An 18,905-nucleotide genomic window follows, 5' to 3' on the forward strand; every position below is an offset into this window, starting at 1 on the left:
CTAACAGCTGATTCTAAGATGTCATCACATCACAGCGTCTCTGCCTCTGTTTGATAGGTAGTTGTTAGCAAGTCAGATGGAAAGTAACCAGCTGAACTAACCTGATTCTGTAGGATTAATAATCAGATGTATCGTGTTAGCAGTTCTAACATTGGGCTTTCTTGGAAAACTAATTTGACATTGTGTGTGGAGTATGTAGAGAAGAACCCAAATCCAGAACATGTTGGTGGAAATGGAAAGTCCAGAATTAAATAATGTCCAGCTTAGCTTGGACAAACAGCAAGAACATCAACAGAAAATTTGCGATAACGATATAACTGACGATATAATTGATGCGAGACAAAATACAACTCCACAACATTACTAGCGCCAAAAAACCCATCCATTTATTTTCACTTAAACAAGCAGCTGTTTTTTATGTGCATTGAAGCTATATAAAAATGTAACAGTGCAAATGCAAATTCCTTACTGAAAGTTTAACCAAAGCCATTTCCAGTAGAAATGGGCTGGCATATCCAGAACATAACCATGTATAATATCCACTGAAGTTAAAAAGAGGAGCTTTGCAACATTAAGTGCAGTGTGCCAAATAAAAAAGTCAAATACGTATTTTTTGGACAATAAAGGTGCATGGGATTATAAGGCACATTAAGCGAAACAAAGCAGTCAGATAAATTAAACTTTATTAAACTCATTCTTCTTGCTTCCTCCACTTCTGTACCATTGATTCATTAATGCTGTATTCTATCACAGCTGCTCTATTCCCATGTTGTTGCAGTATATTAATGACTAACCTCGTATTGTGGATGGATTGTCTCAGTTGTTCTTCTGACTGAAGTTTGGTCCGTTTACAGCATCCTGCCATGCGACTGTATTTGTCTCTAACCATCAGGAACATTCACGTTAACTTTTATCGAGTGGAAAAGTGTTAGCGTTCATCCTCCAGCTTCACTGTTTATGTTATGGTAACATAGCTGTGTCGCTAGCGATCACGTAGCACATCATTATATACCAGCTAGCCCAACTTCAGTAACTTTACAAACGTCACTGCTGTTTAGTTTCCTGTCTTCATTTATGTTGGAAGTGATAGCAGAGCTGTACGTTTGATTTTTTTCAGAAATCTCTCAGTCAGAACATGCTATATCATGCTTAGGTAACTAGCGAAACTAGCGAGCTAACTTCCGCTAACTTCCGCTAACTTCTAACTCCGTTAAATGTAATAAATTTTGTTTTCATGGATGCCTGGATGCTAAACTTTATAGTTACACCTGGTAAAGCAGCAATGCTGATCGTTTTATTAAAGATGAAAGAATTTAGACAGTTTTTAACTCTCAGTGATGCTGCAGTGTTCGTTTGACTTTGGGACCTGTAGGATTACGGAGTTTAGGACCCAGATTACTCCCAGAGTTAGGAGCACCTTAGTTCAACAAATACGACAATAACAACGGCCACTTGCATGTTCTACAAAAAATGTGCTTTGTTGTGTATCTGACGGACAAACACCAAACCAGTTCCACATCACTGAAGTTGCAGCATTTTTACAAACCAATTCTGGTTCATCCGTTTCACTCAACGATCGGCCATGTGCGTATGAAGACATCATTTTCTTATCGTTGCCTAACATTGTACCAGTATTACCGTGAACTGTATAATATGGCCCAGCCCTAATTAACATACACATGCACAAGGAAACAGAAGGGAGCAAAGAACACAGACTGTGTGAGACAGAGAGAGCAATAACAGAAACACCAGAGGAGGTTACCTCTGCATAAATTATGATAGAAATAGACATGAACCAAAACACGAGACAGCAACTAAACTAACACTCCTGACAAAAACAAACAAACTGAAAAATCAATCTTGTCTTAATCCTGATTTAGAATAACAGACAAGAACACATTAATGATATATTAAGAGAGAACAGCTGCATGACTCGACTAGATCCAAACTCTTGTCTCTGCAGCAGATGACTCAGCCTTGATACTTTGGCTCTCACTTTCGTAACTTTTAACTGCAAAGGAGACACTGTTCAGTGTCTGCAAGCTGCAAGTTCCCCGCTACTGTCGACTGCCTGAAAGCGCTTTCTGTCCAGGGACAGCAACACTTAGTGGAGGCTGTTATCAAGGCAGCAAAAATTCAATCTTACGAATGAAGAGTTGCCTGTCACATGACAAGGTTGACCTGGGATTAAATGGCTCCCATTAAAAAGATACGAGCTGCAGCTTAAAAAAAGCGCCTGGCCAGTTTGAGAGGGTCCCGTGTGTGTCCAACTGAGGACAGCCCATGTAGGGATGGATGCTCCCCGTATGGGCGCTCGGCTCCTCATCATCAGGCGAGCAGCAGGACTTAATGGCCCGGAAAACTCAGTCAAAGAGCAGTCAGGCAGGCGGGCTTTAAATACTGAGCAGTGAACAGTGGAGGCTCATGACACTCAGCTGATGTTCACAGTGCAGACCTTCACCCTCGGCTTTAAACCACCTGGCTTTTCTGTAGGAGCCCTAACTCTGCAGGCTGGACAATCATTTTAATCTAACAGTCTAAAATGTATCAGTTTATTTAAAAAAATGCTCGTTTCACTTCTTTGACATCACATAATCCATATTACTGTTTGCATTACAGCTGATCAAAAGACATCATCTTAAATGTTTTGGAGCCTTTAAACCTGACAGAATGTATGTGTCAGTCATAATTTCACACATTTCATTGAACTTTTCAATTAATATTATGCCAAGCAACAGACTAAATGCCCACTATGGCGTCCCACTTATTTAGACTTCAGAATTAGAGTACTTTAATAACCCCTAAGGTAATTATGTAACTTATCAAGTTTATAAACTACTAATCCAGATTATGGAAAGAAATCCACATCTGAAGGGAGACAAAAAATCTTTTTCTCTTTTCTTTTTACTTTGAGAGAATTTTTCCCCACAAAGTTTGAAGAATTAGTCCAAATGAAGCGTTTCAAAGCCTCCCCGTCCTGCTGTGGAAGCAGTCGCAACAAAAAGACACAACATCGAAGGGAAACCAGAACACTGAAGCTAACAGAGCCTAAGGACAGACTGCTCTTTGTTTTGGTTGTATGATTATATTTGTTCTTTTTCTCACAACACAAAGACGAGCCTTGAGCCCCCCCACATATATATGTGTGTACAAATAGAGCCAGCACTGCTGAAACAAACCACACCTCGCTCTGCACTGTGACTGCTGCTGACAGTCCGTCACTGCCTGAGCTGCTGCTATTTCACATCAAACATCTTCAGAGTCAATAATAACTTTTGCATTTTCATGAATCAGGACTATTTGTTTTCTTGTCTGTACCGTTAAATACATTTATCACTCTCACCTTGTTAATAAATAGCTGTTAAGATAATTGTTCAAAGGGATGCAGAGGATCAGAAAACACTTAAAGGCTCATTATTGGTTTGTTTTGGAACCAAACCGAGACGAGGCCACGGAGACTGTCGGGGTCAAAGGCTAATTAAGCAGAGAGAAACCTTTGCTCCGGCATTGTTAACCAATCTGTCCCCAGTGAAGATGACTGCCACAGGGGCGTGACGCAGCCCTCGTCCCTATGCTAAATCTCCATTTCGGCTACTGTGCCCCATCAGCTCACAAAATGGCCCGTCAGTCCATCGCTGGGCTGCCTGACATGATCCATCGAAGAGTTATGGATATGCAATAATGAGCTGAGGTGGCCGATCGATATTTGCAGGACTTCTCTATCATTACATTTTAAACAAGAGATTCATTGTGAGTCGACAGGGTAAGAAAAATGCCAAAGTAAAGGACACAGGAAGAGTGAAATATATTGCTGTGGATAGGAGGACGCCTCTCACGGGTGCTAAAGCTGCCAGATGTGTTTATCCGAGTCGCTCGGCTGTTTCGGAGAGCTGCCACGGCCGCGTCATTTGTCAGCCGCTGCTGATGCTCAAAACAACGCGAGGAAAGAGACTACACGAGCACCATTAAGTGGGAACGCAGCATAGTAGGAAACAACATCCAAGAAGTCGTTTATATCCGGAGAACATTTAGACATAAGTCATGTTTGCATTTTGAGATTAGCTGCGTAGAACCATCAGGTTAGAATCTAGATTAGGAGACAAAGTCATTTTTCAGTGTTTAAGAACCTGAAATGCCACCATAATACAAGACTTCATTAAAAAGGCTATTCTTATTATTAATGTTAATTAGGATATCATTTTACAAAAATATAAATACCAGTCCTAAACATATACATAACCACATCACAAATGTGAATGTCAGCTTCCTATTCTTTCTATTTAAAAGTAAAACAGGAAAAAAAAATCAGTGCACCAGGTTTTTCATTCATGAAAACAAACTCAAGGCAACCGAACAAGAACATCAGGACTTTTAATCGTTAAATGTTAAAGTTAACTGTCTAAAGCTTTAAGATCTCAGACGATATAAGTGAAAGTACAACAGAAAACATGACAAAAATGTGTATTTTCTGAGTGAATAAGTGTCAGACATTTAGGTCTCATTATGTAACTGTGGCTCAGAAACGCTTCAGTCTGATTGTTCTGTTTGCTCACCGGGTCGAGACGCTGCCGCTAATAAAGTTCCTGAACTACAGATACAAACTAAAGCTAATCCAAACGTCCCGAGCAACAAAGACTGATGCAGCACATCAAAGAAAATCAAAGATGAAACAGCAGCCAATAGGATCACATTTCATTTCCTTTTAAGCCCCTCAGAGCAGGACAATGTGAGAGTGTGTGTGTGTGTGTGTGTGTGTGTGTGTGTGTGTGTGTCTGTGTATAAGAGGGAAAGAGAAATAGAGAGTGAGGGGAAGAGGACATAAACTACACAGCCCTGGCCATTTAATGTCTCCACAGCCCCAGGCCTGTGTTAATGGTGGTTGTACAACGCATTACAGCGGTGCTTGTGCCCCGAGCAGACAATTACGCCGGTATTTAGCCCGTCCACGGCCCCGCGGGCTATCAGGGCACTTAGCACCACGGCAAAGTGTGGAAGACAACCTGACAGGACACGCAGGACTTTTCTGTGAGCAACGGCCGCTCAGTCAGACACGCTGATGGCGGGAACACTGCGGGGACTCTCAGAAACAAACAGCAAACAAAACGTATTCTGAAAAACTGCAAAGATCACAACGTGTTTATATTCAAAGAGGTGACCCAATTAATAACCAGGGTTACTAAAATTTTAATTTGTTGTTAAAAGTGTGTGACCCAGAGTTTTCTGTTTTTTAAAGCTGGTAATTACTGAACAGTTGCATCTTTTCTTTTTCCTGTCCAATCCTGTCACTGCCCACTTTACTGATGAGTGTATTTTTAACCAAGCAAACACTTTTCTGATATCAGCCATTAAATGAAAAAACTCCGGCATTGTTAACCAGTCTGTCCCCAGTGAAGATGACAGAGGCGTGACGCAGCCCTCGTCCCATTTCAAAGTTTTCATTCATTGTGTGGTTGAACTGTAGGCTGGTTTCTATTGTTCAAGTGAACGTATGTAGCCAATGAGCATACGCATAAAGAGGGAAGTTTTCCTCTGTATTTGGAACCACAACGATCGCCCCCTGGTGTCTGATAGAAAGAATACAGGTTGAAGGCTTTTGAACCAGGAAAATACGTCCATCTTTTTGACTCTCCAAGGAGCCCAAGTGCACCTGCAGACATCCAATAGGGACATCCACTCCCAGTGACATCATGAAGATCCATGTGTGGAGACCATGGACTGAATTACAGCATTTAGAGCAAAAGGACAAAACAAGGAAAAACACAAGAGTCCAATTTGAACTCACATATTTTAATCTGAAGCTACAATCACAGTATGTCCCTGTTTTTTATTTACTAAACAACACCCCGGCTTTTTCCTGTGTGTCACAGAAATCTTACAGAGAGCTTTAAGCTCCATAATCAATACAAAACTTCTGCTTCCTGCAGCAACCGTTTGTTTTTGAGCCAATGAAACAACACGGAGCTGAGTGATGCTGTCAGCCTGTCAGTGACCAAGGAAATGAACTCTGGCTGCTACATGACATGAAACAGCACTCCCTCTGAAAAGGTCACCTCCTGGGTTTCAGGTACCCATTTGTTTCAGGTTTAATAAATCCAAAAGAGCGAGAGGCCCTGCCGACATCTCGGGAATGAGTGCGGCCCGAGTGTGTGTGTGTGTGTGTGTGTGTGTGTGTGTGTGTGTGTGTGTGTGTGTGTGTGTGTGTGTTCTTAACTCTTTTTGTATGTGAGTGTAAAGAAATCTGATCTGAAAGCAGGTAAAGCCCATTTTACACACGACACAAAGAAACTTACTAACACCAATCTCCCCGCCGTTTGTTTCCCCGCCTGTTGCACGAGGAGGAGGGGAACGCCCGAAACGCCAGACTTTATACGCAGTAACTCACGTTGGCGTACAGTAGAGTGTAGACCGAAGCAAGAAAAATCAATAGAATATCATCTAGAAAGATAGTAATGGATTTCTAACTTAATGGGCTTACACAGGTCTATCGATTAGCAGGATTAACATCTGCAATAGCTCAACAGTCTGATTTGCATTTAAATGACTGCACGCCGCGCTGACACCAATATAACAAAAACAGACAAACGTACAGTCAGGCGGGCGAGGTCTAAAAACAGAGTCGGAGGAGGTGGAGGGAAAGTTGCTGACAGCTCGCAAACTTTGGGCTCTCGTGAATTTTGAAAAAGTCTACACAAGGACAAAAAAGAAAGAACATAAACACCGACGGACCGGGCGCGCGGCTGTCTCCCGTAAGACCGAAACCGCCATAACTCTTTTCGGGCAGCTCATCTGAGCCTCCTCGGATAGATCTTAGCGAGGAAGCGGGGCGGGTGTTTGCGGTTTGTGTGTGTCTATATGGAGTGATGAGGGGTGGGGGTAGCGCGAGGTGAGATGTTGGGAGGGCAGCGAAGTGGGGTGGGAGTTTGATGGACTGCACTGTCACCTCCCGCTCGGCGATTTACGGCGGCGGGGCTGCTGACGAGCGCGGGGCAGTAAACAGGCCGGCCGGGGGCGTATTTCACACAGAGCTGGCTTTTATGAAGAACACCGGGACGGCTCTACCCACAGCTCCGCCCGGACCGCCGTGACGGATGGAGAAAGACGCATGACAAGCTTCATCATTGTTTGTAAATCTTAACTGTTCCCGCTCACTAACTCCAGAAGGCAATTTTGCGGAGACAGCGGGGCCTGCGAAGGGGGAGGGCGAAGAGGGGTGGAGGAAGAAGAGGAGGAGGCGAGGAGGGGAGGGGAAAGGACAACGTGGCACTCCTGAAGGTTATTTGGATCTCTGTATTTGGCCAAATGATTAGCCTTATCCTGGGAGGGAGATAAATCTGACAGGGTGCTGCTTGGCTGCCAGGTGGAAGGGAGGGCAGCGAGGCTCCCCGCTCACAGTCATTTCCTCCTCATCGACTGATCCCGAGATGCACCAGATGCACGTTCAGCCACAGCAAAGCCGTTTCTGAAATGCAGACCTGAAACCAGGACGTATAACCCAGATTGTGTCTCTATCACCAAAAGCTAAAAATGACTGTTTGACTTTAGCTCAGTGAAAATGTCCAATTTCAAAGAGGCGTCGTTAAAGTGTTCAGTTTATTCAGTAAACAGTCCAAAATCAATATGTGAATGGAAGAAAATTAACCTCAACTATTTATTTATAAATGTAAAAACTAATTGATTACTTATTAACCTTAAATTGAGTCATTTTTTCAGTTTTTCTTGCTGGATTGCTTCTGGTTACTGCATGAAGCAAAACAAGTTATTTTAGGTCAATTATTGGACTTTCTGTCTTAGAAGTAACACATTTTTTGATTAATGATTAATCGACTGCTGTTATAATAATTAAAGTTCTTGTCCAAAAGTTATCTTTAGGAAAAGAGTGGATTTCATTGATTACACTGAATATTTCTGTTTAAATACGACGACAGTAATGCTGTGACCGTTAGCTGAGACTAAGCTCACGGTACAAACGATGATGTCATTCTTAACAGGCTGGTCCATGATGAAGCGATCTGATCTGCAGTAAAAATACATTTCACCCTGTTTCTGTTGTGCATCCCTCTAAAGAAAAACAAGTTATGAACCCGACCATCCATTTTCCTAAGTGCTTGTCAGAAAGCAGGAGCCTATTTCAGCTGCTGTGGAGCGAGAGGGGGGGGGGGGGGGGGTCGCTGGTCTGTTTCAGGGGTAGCACACGAGTCACACCTATGACCAGTTCAGAACCACTAAGTTTAACGTGTCTTTGGACTGTGGGAGGAAGAAGAGAACTGTAGAAGAGTGAGCAGACATACAAGTCTGTAAAGGTCTCGGCCGGGCGGTGGATTTGGAATCAGGACCTTCCTGATGTGAGGCCACAGTAGTAACCGCTGCACCCCTGTGCACCTGAAGGGATGAACCAGAACCATGGCTGTGAACTGAGGTCCAAACCAAACTGTCACAGGACACAGACGTTTTCTCTTCCTCATCATTTGAACTCCAAATGAGCAAAACTCCAAATCAGAAACATGATTTTACACCAAAACAACAAAGAAAACCAGCAGTCACCTGCACCTTGCATCACATCTCTTTATTACAAGCCTTTATTTCCAGTCTAACGACGGCCAACTTCACTTCCATCAACATCAAGTTTCCATGTTCTCAGGAAGTGGCAGATAAAAAACATTTTTTATCTGCCACTTCCTGAGCCTCTGATGATGGAGTTGTGTATAAAAGTGTTTATAATCCTGAAACGGTTGATGCAGTTGTTGAAGCCAAGCTGAAAGTGTTCACTTCTTGGCAGTTTCAGTTGACATGCACACAGAGCCAAAGCTACAAAAATGGTCATTGTCCAAAAACTTGCAGATAAGATGTGAACGAGCCTCAGCAGACATCAAGGCCGCGGCCTGACACATGCACGCTGCCGTTTACAGAAGCACAGGAGTGATCTAACAGCCGACATATTAAACGCAGCCTTGTCTGCAGAAACACGCTTTATCTTCCAGCTCTGGGAGACACGGCGCACACCCACACACCAAGTTTGGTTGTGTCTGAACTAAGCAAGCATGATGACAATAAGCTGAGTCAAGGAAAAACATTCTCCACCCAACAGGCCTCCCTTTTAAACGCTTAGTTATTCCTTCTGAGAACCACATTATCAGAGCCTGTGCAGCAGTAGCTGCAGTATTAGCCCACAGCAGACCCCACTCACCCCACCGATGGAAGCAGATATCCTTCATCCTTCTTCCTGTTAGTGAGTCTGTTCCTGTGTTTTTATTATAATGCGCCATCATCTGATTAACAGCAAACACGTGTCAAGTGTTTCAACATCCAATATTCCCTAATTGGAATTCTGCCGGGTGGATGGGAGTGAACATTTTGAAAACACTGGTTTTTGTACCCGAGGAAGGTCGGCTGAAGTGAAACATGATTTAATAAAATATGAGAAACGAGACAGCGTGGGGAGGTTCTCGGTTTATCTTTACTGTAGCACTGATTTTACCTTTTTACAATAAAATGAAGATCTAAACAAGCAAACGATAACATCTGATGGAGACTAATTTATTAGTCAATAGTCTGGGCTAGCAACCTCCTTTCCTCGCATGCTAACCAACAGTTTAACGCAAAAACAGCACTTCAGATGAGTGTTTTATGTCCCTGATGTGTTGGAGGAGAACAGGTACCTGGGCTGAGACAAGCAGGCTCTGTTTCCTGTGGCAGCTCAGATGCTTCAAGCAAAATCACATTTGTAAGAGAGTAGTGCAGATGTCACCAGGACGAACACTTAAAATCCTGAAAACGCCATCAATGTTGTTTCTGTTCTGTAGTGTTTGTACTGAGGTGCAGGGACAAGTGTTCCAGTCTGTCCTTACAGCTGAATCAGAAGAAGGAAGTGCACAAGCACAGGAAAAACAACACAGCTCAAAGACCTGCATCCAGAATTTGTGCTGCACGAGTTCATGATCCCCTGAGATGCACATTTTTGTGTGAGACAGCACAGTGTCGATGTGGAATCAATCAAAATGTTTGCAGCAGCTAACATTAAACACATAAAGTAACTGTAACGTTAGCAGTGTACTCACAGTCTCTGTCATTTCAAATAAACCATCAACCTTCGTGTCAGTGTTAAATGACAGCTCTTCTTTGCACTGCTCTGTGCCTCCCTCTGCTATACTGAGCCACTTTAATGTCTTTGGGGATCTGCTGTGCTGTTTTTATTACATTCAGTAAGCCACCAAGGCCGTTGCTGTATCTTTAAAAACACATAAGCTCATTTAATTTCTAAAGTTTAGAAGCTAAAAATTCGATTAATTAAAAAAAACGTCTCCAGGTATATATGCAAGTACACGCTTCCTGATGAGAGAAACCACAGTAAAGGTGAAAGAACCGACTGAGGCAGGCTGATCCTCTGCCTCTAACTGCGGGGCCACCCACAGAGAGCGTTGTTATCTTGTAATGGAGCATGGCGATTCACAGCAGGGGGCTGACGTGGGACCCCCACAGGAAAAGGACAGGTGAAAGTCATAAACAAATACAGACACAAGGAGAGACGTGGGGGTCTTTAGGTTTGCGATGCTGGTGCTGTCAGCGCTCCGATTCATTGAAAGAAGGATATTTATGTTGTACTGTTGATGCGCTTCCCCTATATCCTTTATATATGAGCAATAACATACAATACAACCTTCATCTTTAGTTCCTTAAAAATAAAACAAACCCAGTTTTTAGATGTAAGCACGAAGGGAACTGAGTGTTATATTCACAGTGTTAAAAATCTCTGCAACCAAGGTGCGTCTATGACTCATTTTCATTCATTTCCTATCATTAGTTATTATTAATCTCTGGCTCTCCTCCTCTGCGTGCCTTATGTCTCCCTTTCCTTCACACCAGCTGTCTTCCTGTTAAAAGTCAGTTTTTCCTTCCCACTGTTGCCAAGTGCAAGGAAGGAAAAATGGATTATCCTGTGCCAAAGAGTGCCAGAAATAGTTAAAAGAAAACTTGATTTTAATTTAAGGCTTTATAGAAGTGAATCTCTGCAATGTGCAAAGGTTTATATGAGACAAACACACGAGGAAAGAGGAAAAAGAGATTTTTTTATGCTAATTGCTACAGAATTTATGTAACCTACAGGTTTATGATTCTACATATATCTGAGGATCACAAAAATGAGGCAGGTGTGGATTAGAACAGCCCAGATCTGTACAGGTAACAGGTGTGAAAGAAAACGCCGATAATCATGAAACAGATACAGAAGACGACCGTCCAACAGTCTGAGTTTTAACACTGACTCAGACGCAGCTCCATCACAGGAACTCAGAGAGACACCTTCTGTCAGGGTGTGTGGAGACAAATGAACAAAGACTGAGCACTCAACGCAACAACAGCACCAACAACAATCACAAAACAAACGACACAAAAGGCAGACACTTCAAATTAAAACAGGAACAAAAACAGTCCGAGATCCTTGGAGGGAACAGAAACTACAACAAATCAAGACATCAAACCCTCAATGCCTCAGTCAAACCAGCCTTTGCACTCCCACTGTGCTCGTGCAAATGTGAACCTCTGCATGCTGCAGTCCTCTGTTACTAACAAGTTTATCTGAGAGTTGTTAAGATTATGTCGTGTGCTCTCTGAACACATTTAAATCTAATAACGACGTCCACTGCAGAGCCAGAATCCTGATCTGAAGCTTATCCTGCCTGAAAACCATCAAACAGCAAATCCTTTAAATGTCCTTAATTTCCATTTGGCCTTATTAGTCGAGCAGCCTCCCTCTATCTCTTCTGCTTTATGCTGGATCTTCTCTCTTATCATGCACTTACATGCAGTCTTTACAAATTCCAAAAACACTGTGCTGAACATGTGAAGCAACACACACACAATCTGATGAGCCCACATTCACAGGCATGAGAAAGGCACAAAATCCAAGCCACCTCCGTCAGCAGCTACGTTAAGAAGAGATCAGCGTCTGAGATTGGCAAGTGCCAGAAATCGAGAGCTGCAGAGATCAGGGGATCAAATCTACTTCATCTTTAAACATGCCAAAAAGAAACAGAGCAGTACTGTTTTTAACTTTGTAGCTTCAGAAACGCTCGGGTCAGACCTGCTTTCACAGAACTGCATCAGAAGCAGGAAGGAAAAAAGTTTAGTCAAAGTAAAAAGTGCATTTTATGGCGCTCTGGATTCGAGTGCAATCCTCCCTTCCATGTACTGTTGATAAAGTCTGGGTAAAGGTTTATGGAGCCTGAGAAGTGTGTTGTTGTGTGTCACTCACAGGCTGCCATGGTCTCAGAGCAGCTGTTATTGCTGTCATCCAGGCTAAAGAAGGGTGGCACACAGGTGGTGGAGCCCAGGCCCTGAGTCAGGTAGGTGGCTGCTGGGTAGTAGGAGTGCATGCGGTACTGAGACGACACGTTGTGGCTGGGCAGGCGGCCATCGCCATGAGGCATCTGCTTTATGCAAGTAAAACACAAAGACAGGCACTTTTAGATTGAAAACATACAAACACTGCATGCTGTGGATAAACAGCAAAGGTCCAGAAAGTGGAGGCCTGGAGGTCCTCCTTAATCCACCAAAGATCTGAATTAAGGTCAGTCTTCATATTTAGGAGCTGACCCATGGTTGAAGGTGTGGTATGAGGATTAAATAGCTCTCCATAAAAGTTCATGTTGGGGTCCCCGCTGGGCAGAAACAAAACCATCATATGACAAGATGACGACAGAAACAACACGAGACTAGAAACAAAATGTTTTAATTATCGGATATTAAATATGATATTAAATATATATTTTTTGCCTCCAGACAAACAAAACCTAAACAGATCTGTAACATTTGTTGTGTGCAGTTATTTATCTGCTTGTTTACTCTTGGATCAGCTGGTTGTTGGTTCCAAACATGTTTGTTGCTATTGGGGAAGTTGCAGAGCGCCCTCTGGTGGACAAACTATACAACATCACTCATAACAGAGTTGAAGGGTGTTTCTGTCGCTTCTTTTTAATTGTTTGTTATAAATGCGATAATGACAGATTAGCAAACAGCTAAAATTAACATCAGTCTACATTTGGTTTTGCTCACGACAAAAATGTCCTGATCTTAAATGCTCACACTGAAATCTTAGCTGCACACAAGGGGATTTCTTTCTGAGGTGTTTGAATAGTTTCCGTCTGAGCTGATATCTTGGTAGCTACATGATGAATTAAAAAACTGAGCTTAAAGACATGCTGATAAAAACTGGAGATTTTCATGGGAACTGTTCAAAAGTACAAAGAACTGTTCCGGCTTTAAAAAGTCTTTCCTGTGACTTTTGCTCTGTGAGTCAAACACCAGCCGTTGGTTCAACAGAGGCTATGCGCCTTACTGGGGTCACATGATCTTAAGATCTGCACTTTAAATAAAGGTTTTATATAAAATACAGTTTATTTCCTGCAGCTCTGTGAGGTTACAGTGGTTTACACTGGCTTTATGACTTTCATCAGAACATCAGAGCCCGCTAACACCACCACTGGATATATTTATAATACAATATAAACGCCGCTGTTGTGTGAGTCCACTCACAGATTCTGACTGTAAAATCCTTCATCTCATACATCAGATTTTCACAGGCAACACTTTAACAACTCGGAGTGACAGAAAGAAATACAGCCGTAAAATAATATATGACAGAAAATTAGCAGTGTGTGATTTCACAGGCCCGCGGCTTGTTCTCAAAATGGGCAGCAACACCCAGAGCTGGCTTTCCTCAGTCCTCTGAAAACTTTAAAACGAGCTGTCTACTCAGCAGCAAGGCCGCCTCGCTGAGGGTTTTCAATTTCATTTTTATGGAATTTGATTTCTGTCAGGCTGTAATACGTCACCCGTATTGTCCACACCATCGGTTCTGCGACAGCTTTATAAACTGTTATTTAAGCTACACTCGGCTCCTGTATTAGGCCGTGAAAAATACAATACAGATTGGAACTGGAGTCTTGAAAGTGCACCGTGCTGATGGTTAAGCGGGACACACGGAGCACCAAACAAAACTGGCAAAGTTGCTCGCCGAGGCTGAGTTTTTCCATACGCTTACATCCAGAGGCGGCGAGCACATCCCCGGGTTCAGCACGATGCCACAGTGTGTAGCTAACTGTCCACATCATCTGACCTGTCATCAAGTCAGGTGATAGTTTGTGCCACTTTGTAAAAAGCAGGACTTTAAATTAGCTCAGTGTTGGTGTTCTCACACAAAGAGACAAATGGTGTTCAAACATATTTTCCCCACAGATGATTAATAAACCTTCGACAGCAGCTGGATCCACCAGCCACCAATCAGGCTTTCACAAAGCTGTGGGGGGTTATGGAGTGATAAATGGGAAGCTGAAGCTGGAAGCAACACCAACGAAGAAGTCAGGAGAAATGATCACAAACAGGTTCAAAATGTGTCGGTTAAAATAATGAAAGCAGCTCAAAACACCCAGATGATAACAGCTGCCTGGGATGTCCTTCAGACACGCGACCATAATCAGGCTGGTTATTCACACCGACCACGTGGTTATGCCCGGAGAAATCTGAATACCACTGCTTTATCAGATTATTTCCAGTTTACTGTGTTTTTCTGTGAACAGTGTAGGTTTTCATTTCAAATGTTTATGATTATGTGCTATAAATAAACTGTGTGTCCTCGTCAGTCAAAGTGCAGCTTCACCCTAACACGCTCACCTAAAGCATCAAACTTTGGAAACAGAAACAAAAACATGTCCTTCAGTGATAAGAGTTGAATTAAGTCACACAGTCAAGCTTAACTTTAATTCCAGGCTGATCAGCTGATCGCAGTGCCAGCTGATACCCTTCTTCTATCTTACTGATGAATCTAATAAAGTGTCCAATTAACCTGCAGTAACGTCTCCACGGCTGCCTTCAGTCATGCTGGTTTGCAGCCCGCTATCATTCTCACTGGTGCTCGCTCAGGTCTGTGCAGAGGTCGCGCTGCTGTTTCTGAATCTTTTCCACATGCACGCATGAAACTTTTTTTTTGCAGTAATTTAACCCGTTATTGTACTAAATTCAGTAACGCCATTACAGGTACAAATGTGCTGCTGTTTGCATTGCAAATCTTTAATGATCTGCATGAAGGATGAGCAGGAAAAATCAAAGCGCCTTTTTTTCTGCACACTTGTGCCTGAATCAGCTGACTCCAGTTCAAGTGGAGGGAAGGAAGCTGGATGGTGTAGTGGTAAGACTACACACCTTTGGAACGGGAGTCACAAGCTTGATTCCCACCCGGTATCCAGTAAGGGTCCTGGCTAGACCCCCCACGCAAAAAAAACCCCAAAACCCCCGCAGCTATGTCTGCAGCCTGTCTGCAGCTTGGACACAAGAATTTCACTACATGTTGTACTCTGTATAAAGGTGTTTGTTTGTTAAAGGAAAGGGGGCATGGTTCTCAAAGCGTGGTCTGCAGGCCAGCAGCAGCCCTCAGTAACAGTCTGCAGGCCTGTAAGCGAATGAAGAAACTGCTGCTCAGTTTTTACTGCAAAGCGCAGTTTAACATCAAAGCAGCATTTCTTTAAAATATTACGAGTTCTGTGGTCAAGACTAAAATATAACAAGGGCCACTGCTACAAACTGGACGTGCACATGCGTCTCAATATCAGCCTGTCGGGTCAGGCGTGCAGCATCGGCTCTCCTGTGGTCCTGCTTCAGCAGTGGACAGATCACGTGTGCAGTTTTTGCCTTATTTGCACTCAGTCTGGAGAACACCTGGATGTACCAACCAAAGCGATTTAAATAAGGCACATGTCAGACAGCACTGATATTAATATTGAAATAAATGGCGAGTGAAGAGAAAGCCACCATTATCACCATGACATCAGTAACAACTTGTGCCAAACGTGTAAGACGGCCGTACGCTGCGGTTTGCTCACAGACCTACAGTGCCTCCTCTGAACCACCCAGATAAGTTGCTGACTCCTTAAGGAGGGGCTTCCTTACCTCCCTGAGAGGGCCTGTCTTCTTATCTGGCACCATCTCCTGTCTGGAAGCTCTACACTACCCTTATATTATCACCATCCACCTGCATGACAGCCAAGCATCACTGAGTGCACAGGAGAAAAGGAGGAGGCAGATGGCCTTCCACTGATAAAGACCACATTGTTTCCTCTGGTGTTACAGTGGGAAGAGCTCAGGACCTGCGCATCACTTTATTATGACGCATTAGCTTAATGATTTTAAGGGAAATGCATATTTCACCTCAGTCATGAGTGAGGCGTTAAGAAGTGCCAACAAAACATAAAAACAGAACAGACGAAAACAAACTGGCAAAAAGCAGATGCAGAAATATAAAAAATAACAAAGTTTGACTTGAAACTTGTTGTTCGTAACTTTCATGGATAGAATTTCCAGGCGCAGCAAAGTGTGGCCGGCGGTTTCTGGCTTGGTGGCCTCGGGATCACCTCTGTGCTTTCTGCCGATCTTCTGGCTTTATCAGGAAGTGACCTCTCGCTTAAACTGGAGGGTTTGCAGCCAAGCGTGAAACAGCTGGCAAGAAAAGTCAGAGGCCACAAAATGGTGTGTTTGGGAGGAGTTCAAGTATCTGTGGGTCGGGTTCACAAGTGGGTGGAGAGAGGAGCAGGAGTCCGCGGGGATCTGAACGCTGTACCCATCTTTACGGTGAAGAGAGCTGAGCGTGAAATCAAAGCTGTCGATTTACTGCTCCGTCTACGTTCCCGCCCTCGCCTACGGTCGTGGATGCAAGCAGTGGTACCAAACAAACATTTGTGGTTGTTTGTTTCTTTTGTACACTTGAACACTACAGTGACCCTCAATGAGACGACAGTGCCAGCAGGGGCCCACAGCTCATTTAAGTGTGAACCCTGTTCCATCCAGCAGTAGTTGTAGTTCGTCACCTGAGAGGGACTCCGAGTAAAGCTGCTACTCTTCTATAAGGACACCAGATGAGGTGGTTTGGGCATCGTAGGAATCATAGTCCTACCAGTAGGAGAGCACAGGAAGACCTCGGGCACACTGGTCAGATTATGTTTCTCAGCCAGCTTGGTGACACCTCAGAGCTCGAGGAGGTCCCTGCTTAGACTGCTGCCTCTCAGATCAGCAGCAGAATATGGATGCATGGCTGAAAACCAGTGTTTAAATTAAAAAATGTATATGAGCCACCAAGATTATTCTGACCGTGAGCCCACGACTACAGCAACAAGGTGAACTGTACAGATTTTTCTCCTGTTACACACTTTGTCAGGAGTTTCCTGCCTCACAGTGAAGAAAACCATTTATTTCTTAGTTCTGGAAGTTTCATAGTAGATCCATCCACAGTTAATGATGATTCGCCTTTGCCATCACCTCTGTCAGCATCAACAGATTTATAGATGTGCATAGTGTCATTTATGCACTCACAATGAGATGTTGTATTTATAAAGGGACACCTTGAGAAAAACCCCAACGAATGAAAAGTTAAAGGCTGTTGGGCTTGCATTGACTCAGGCGTGCTCTCTGCATCGTGCAGAAACAGGACAGCGATAACTGCTTAGCATCAAATATGGAGACAAAATCTAAAGTGAGCAACTCAAGGACTCGCTTCAGTTTGGGATACTAAAATCTGAATGCAGCTCACTGAACTGGAGGTTTAGGACGGGTAAAGGAGACACACAACAGTTTCCTTCTTTCTTTCTCTTTAACCAAATGTTAAAATCAGGCAATGAACTATTTCATCCCACCTTTCTACTTACAGATATTATTTATTGAGTGTTTGCTGCTCTAAAACTCATCTTCATTAAATCAGCTCCTCGTGCAAATACAAAAAAATCTGCCTCTGATATTGAATAACCACAGCACGTAGCCCTCTCAACCTGACAACTTCACTGAAAATATCATAAATCACAGAAGCGGATGGCCAAATTATGCTAAAGAGCGCTAACTGATTAGCATTAATGTGCTGGCTTTCTCCCTCGGGCGCTGAGGCATAGCGGTGTGTTCCTCTGCCGACAGACAATACCATTAACCTTTGCAATTCAGGCTCTGCTGTGCGCGGGCAGGATCGCGGAGGCAGTGACCCCAAAAGTAGACGTTGCTACTGGGGCAACTGAGAGAGAAGGAGGGGGCGGAGAGAGGGGTACAAATGTTCTTCATAAAAACACAAACGCAGGAGAGTTATAGATCTAATCTGCTCCATGCATAAGCTTAGTGTGTGTGTGTGTGTGTGTGTGTGTGTGTGTGTGTGTGTGTGTGCCCTGCTCTCTCTTTTACCATCAGCGCTGACTTTTTTCAATTGAGTTGTGACCTGGGTGTAACCACGTATACGGTTATATGAGTACAGGACACGCTGATGCATCACTGACGGAGCTCGGTTACATTTCCTGAACACAGACGTCGAACCTTCTCCATCAGGACACGTTCAAGTTCCTCATCAGTCTCATACATGAACACTGTCCCTCATTTAGTCCTTTAAACTGTTCTGACAGACATCGTTCATCAGGCGGCTTCTGTTAGAAATCAGCTGGGGCTGTTTTCAAATGTAATGTGATTACAATAAGCAAACATACAGCAACATCAGAGCTTTTATTTCTATTTTGTTCTGAAATCTGTTCACTTTTCTTCACTTTCCACAGCAGGTTTGCTTGTTTTGGTTTACTTGTTAAGAGCTTTGGGTTCAGCTTTGTTAGTTTCAGTGTTGGGTTCAATGTTTTTAGTCGTGGAGTAAATTTCCACTAATCAACCGAACAACTACTACTGTTACAACTACTTTCCTCAGTTTATATACACTAACTTATTGGAAGTTACACGTCTACTTTTTAATGCACAGGTACGACACACAATCTGCACTTTTCTAATTATTCTAAATATTCTTAACTATTTAAACTTTCATATCCTGCTCTGTTTGCACACTACAGCTGGGTTTGCCATTTATCTGTACTTTAATTTTAATAACAGCACAGAACTGTTTTGGTAAC

At 43.2% G+C, this 18,905-nt stretch overlaps 1 protein-coding gene across 2 annotated transcripts in view; it reads right to left on the reverse strand.

The window, feature by feature from the left end:
• The window catches only part of dmrt1 (doublesex and mab-3 related transcription factor 1), a 34,223-nt gene that overhangs the window by 6,424 nt on the left and 8,894 nt on the right, over window positions 1-18,905 (reverse strand). Inside the window, exon 4 of one of the 2 annotated variants that reach the window (XM_085295595.1) lies at window positions 12,248-12,422. In XM_085295595.1, the coding sequence (XP_085151721.1) occupies window positions 12,248-12,422 (175 nt within the window). Of the gene's footprint in view, window positions 1-12,247; window positions 12,426-18,905 lie in introns of both variants that reach the window. The other variant, XM_085295594.1, reaches the window with a different exon arrangement.

The sequence above is a fragment of the Mchenga conophoros genome, linkage group LG12 (assembly GCF_057382185.1).
Source record: "Mchenga conophoros isolate Kocher_MC1m ecotype Shallow Benthic linkage group LG12, M_conophoros_male_GT1.1, whole genome shotgun sequence".
Lineage (NCBI taxonomy): Eukaryota > Metazoa > Chordata > Actinopteri > Cichliformes > Cichlidae > Mchenga > Mchenga conophoros.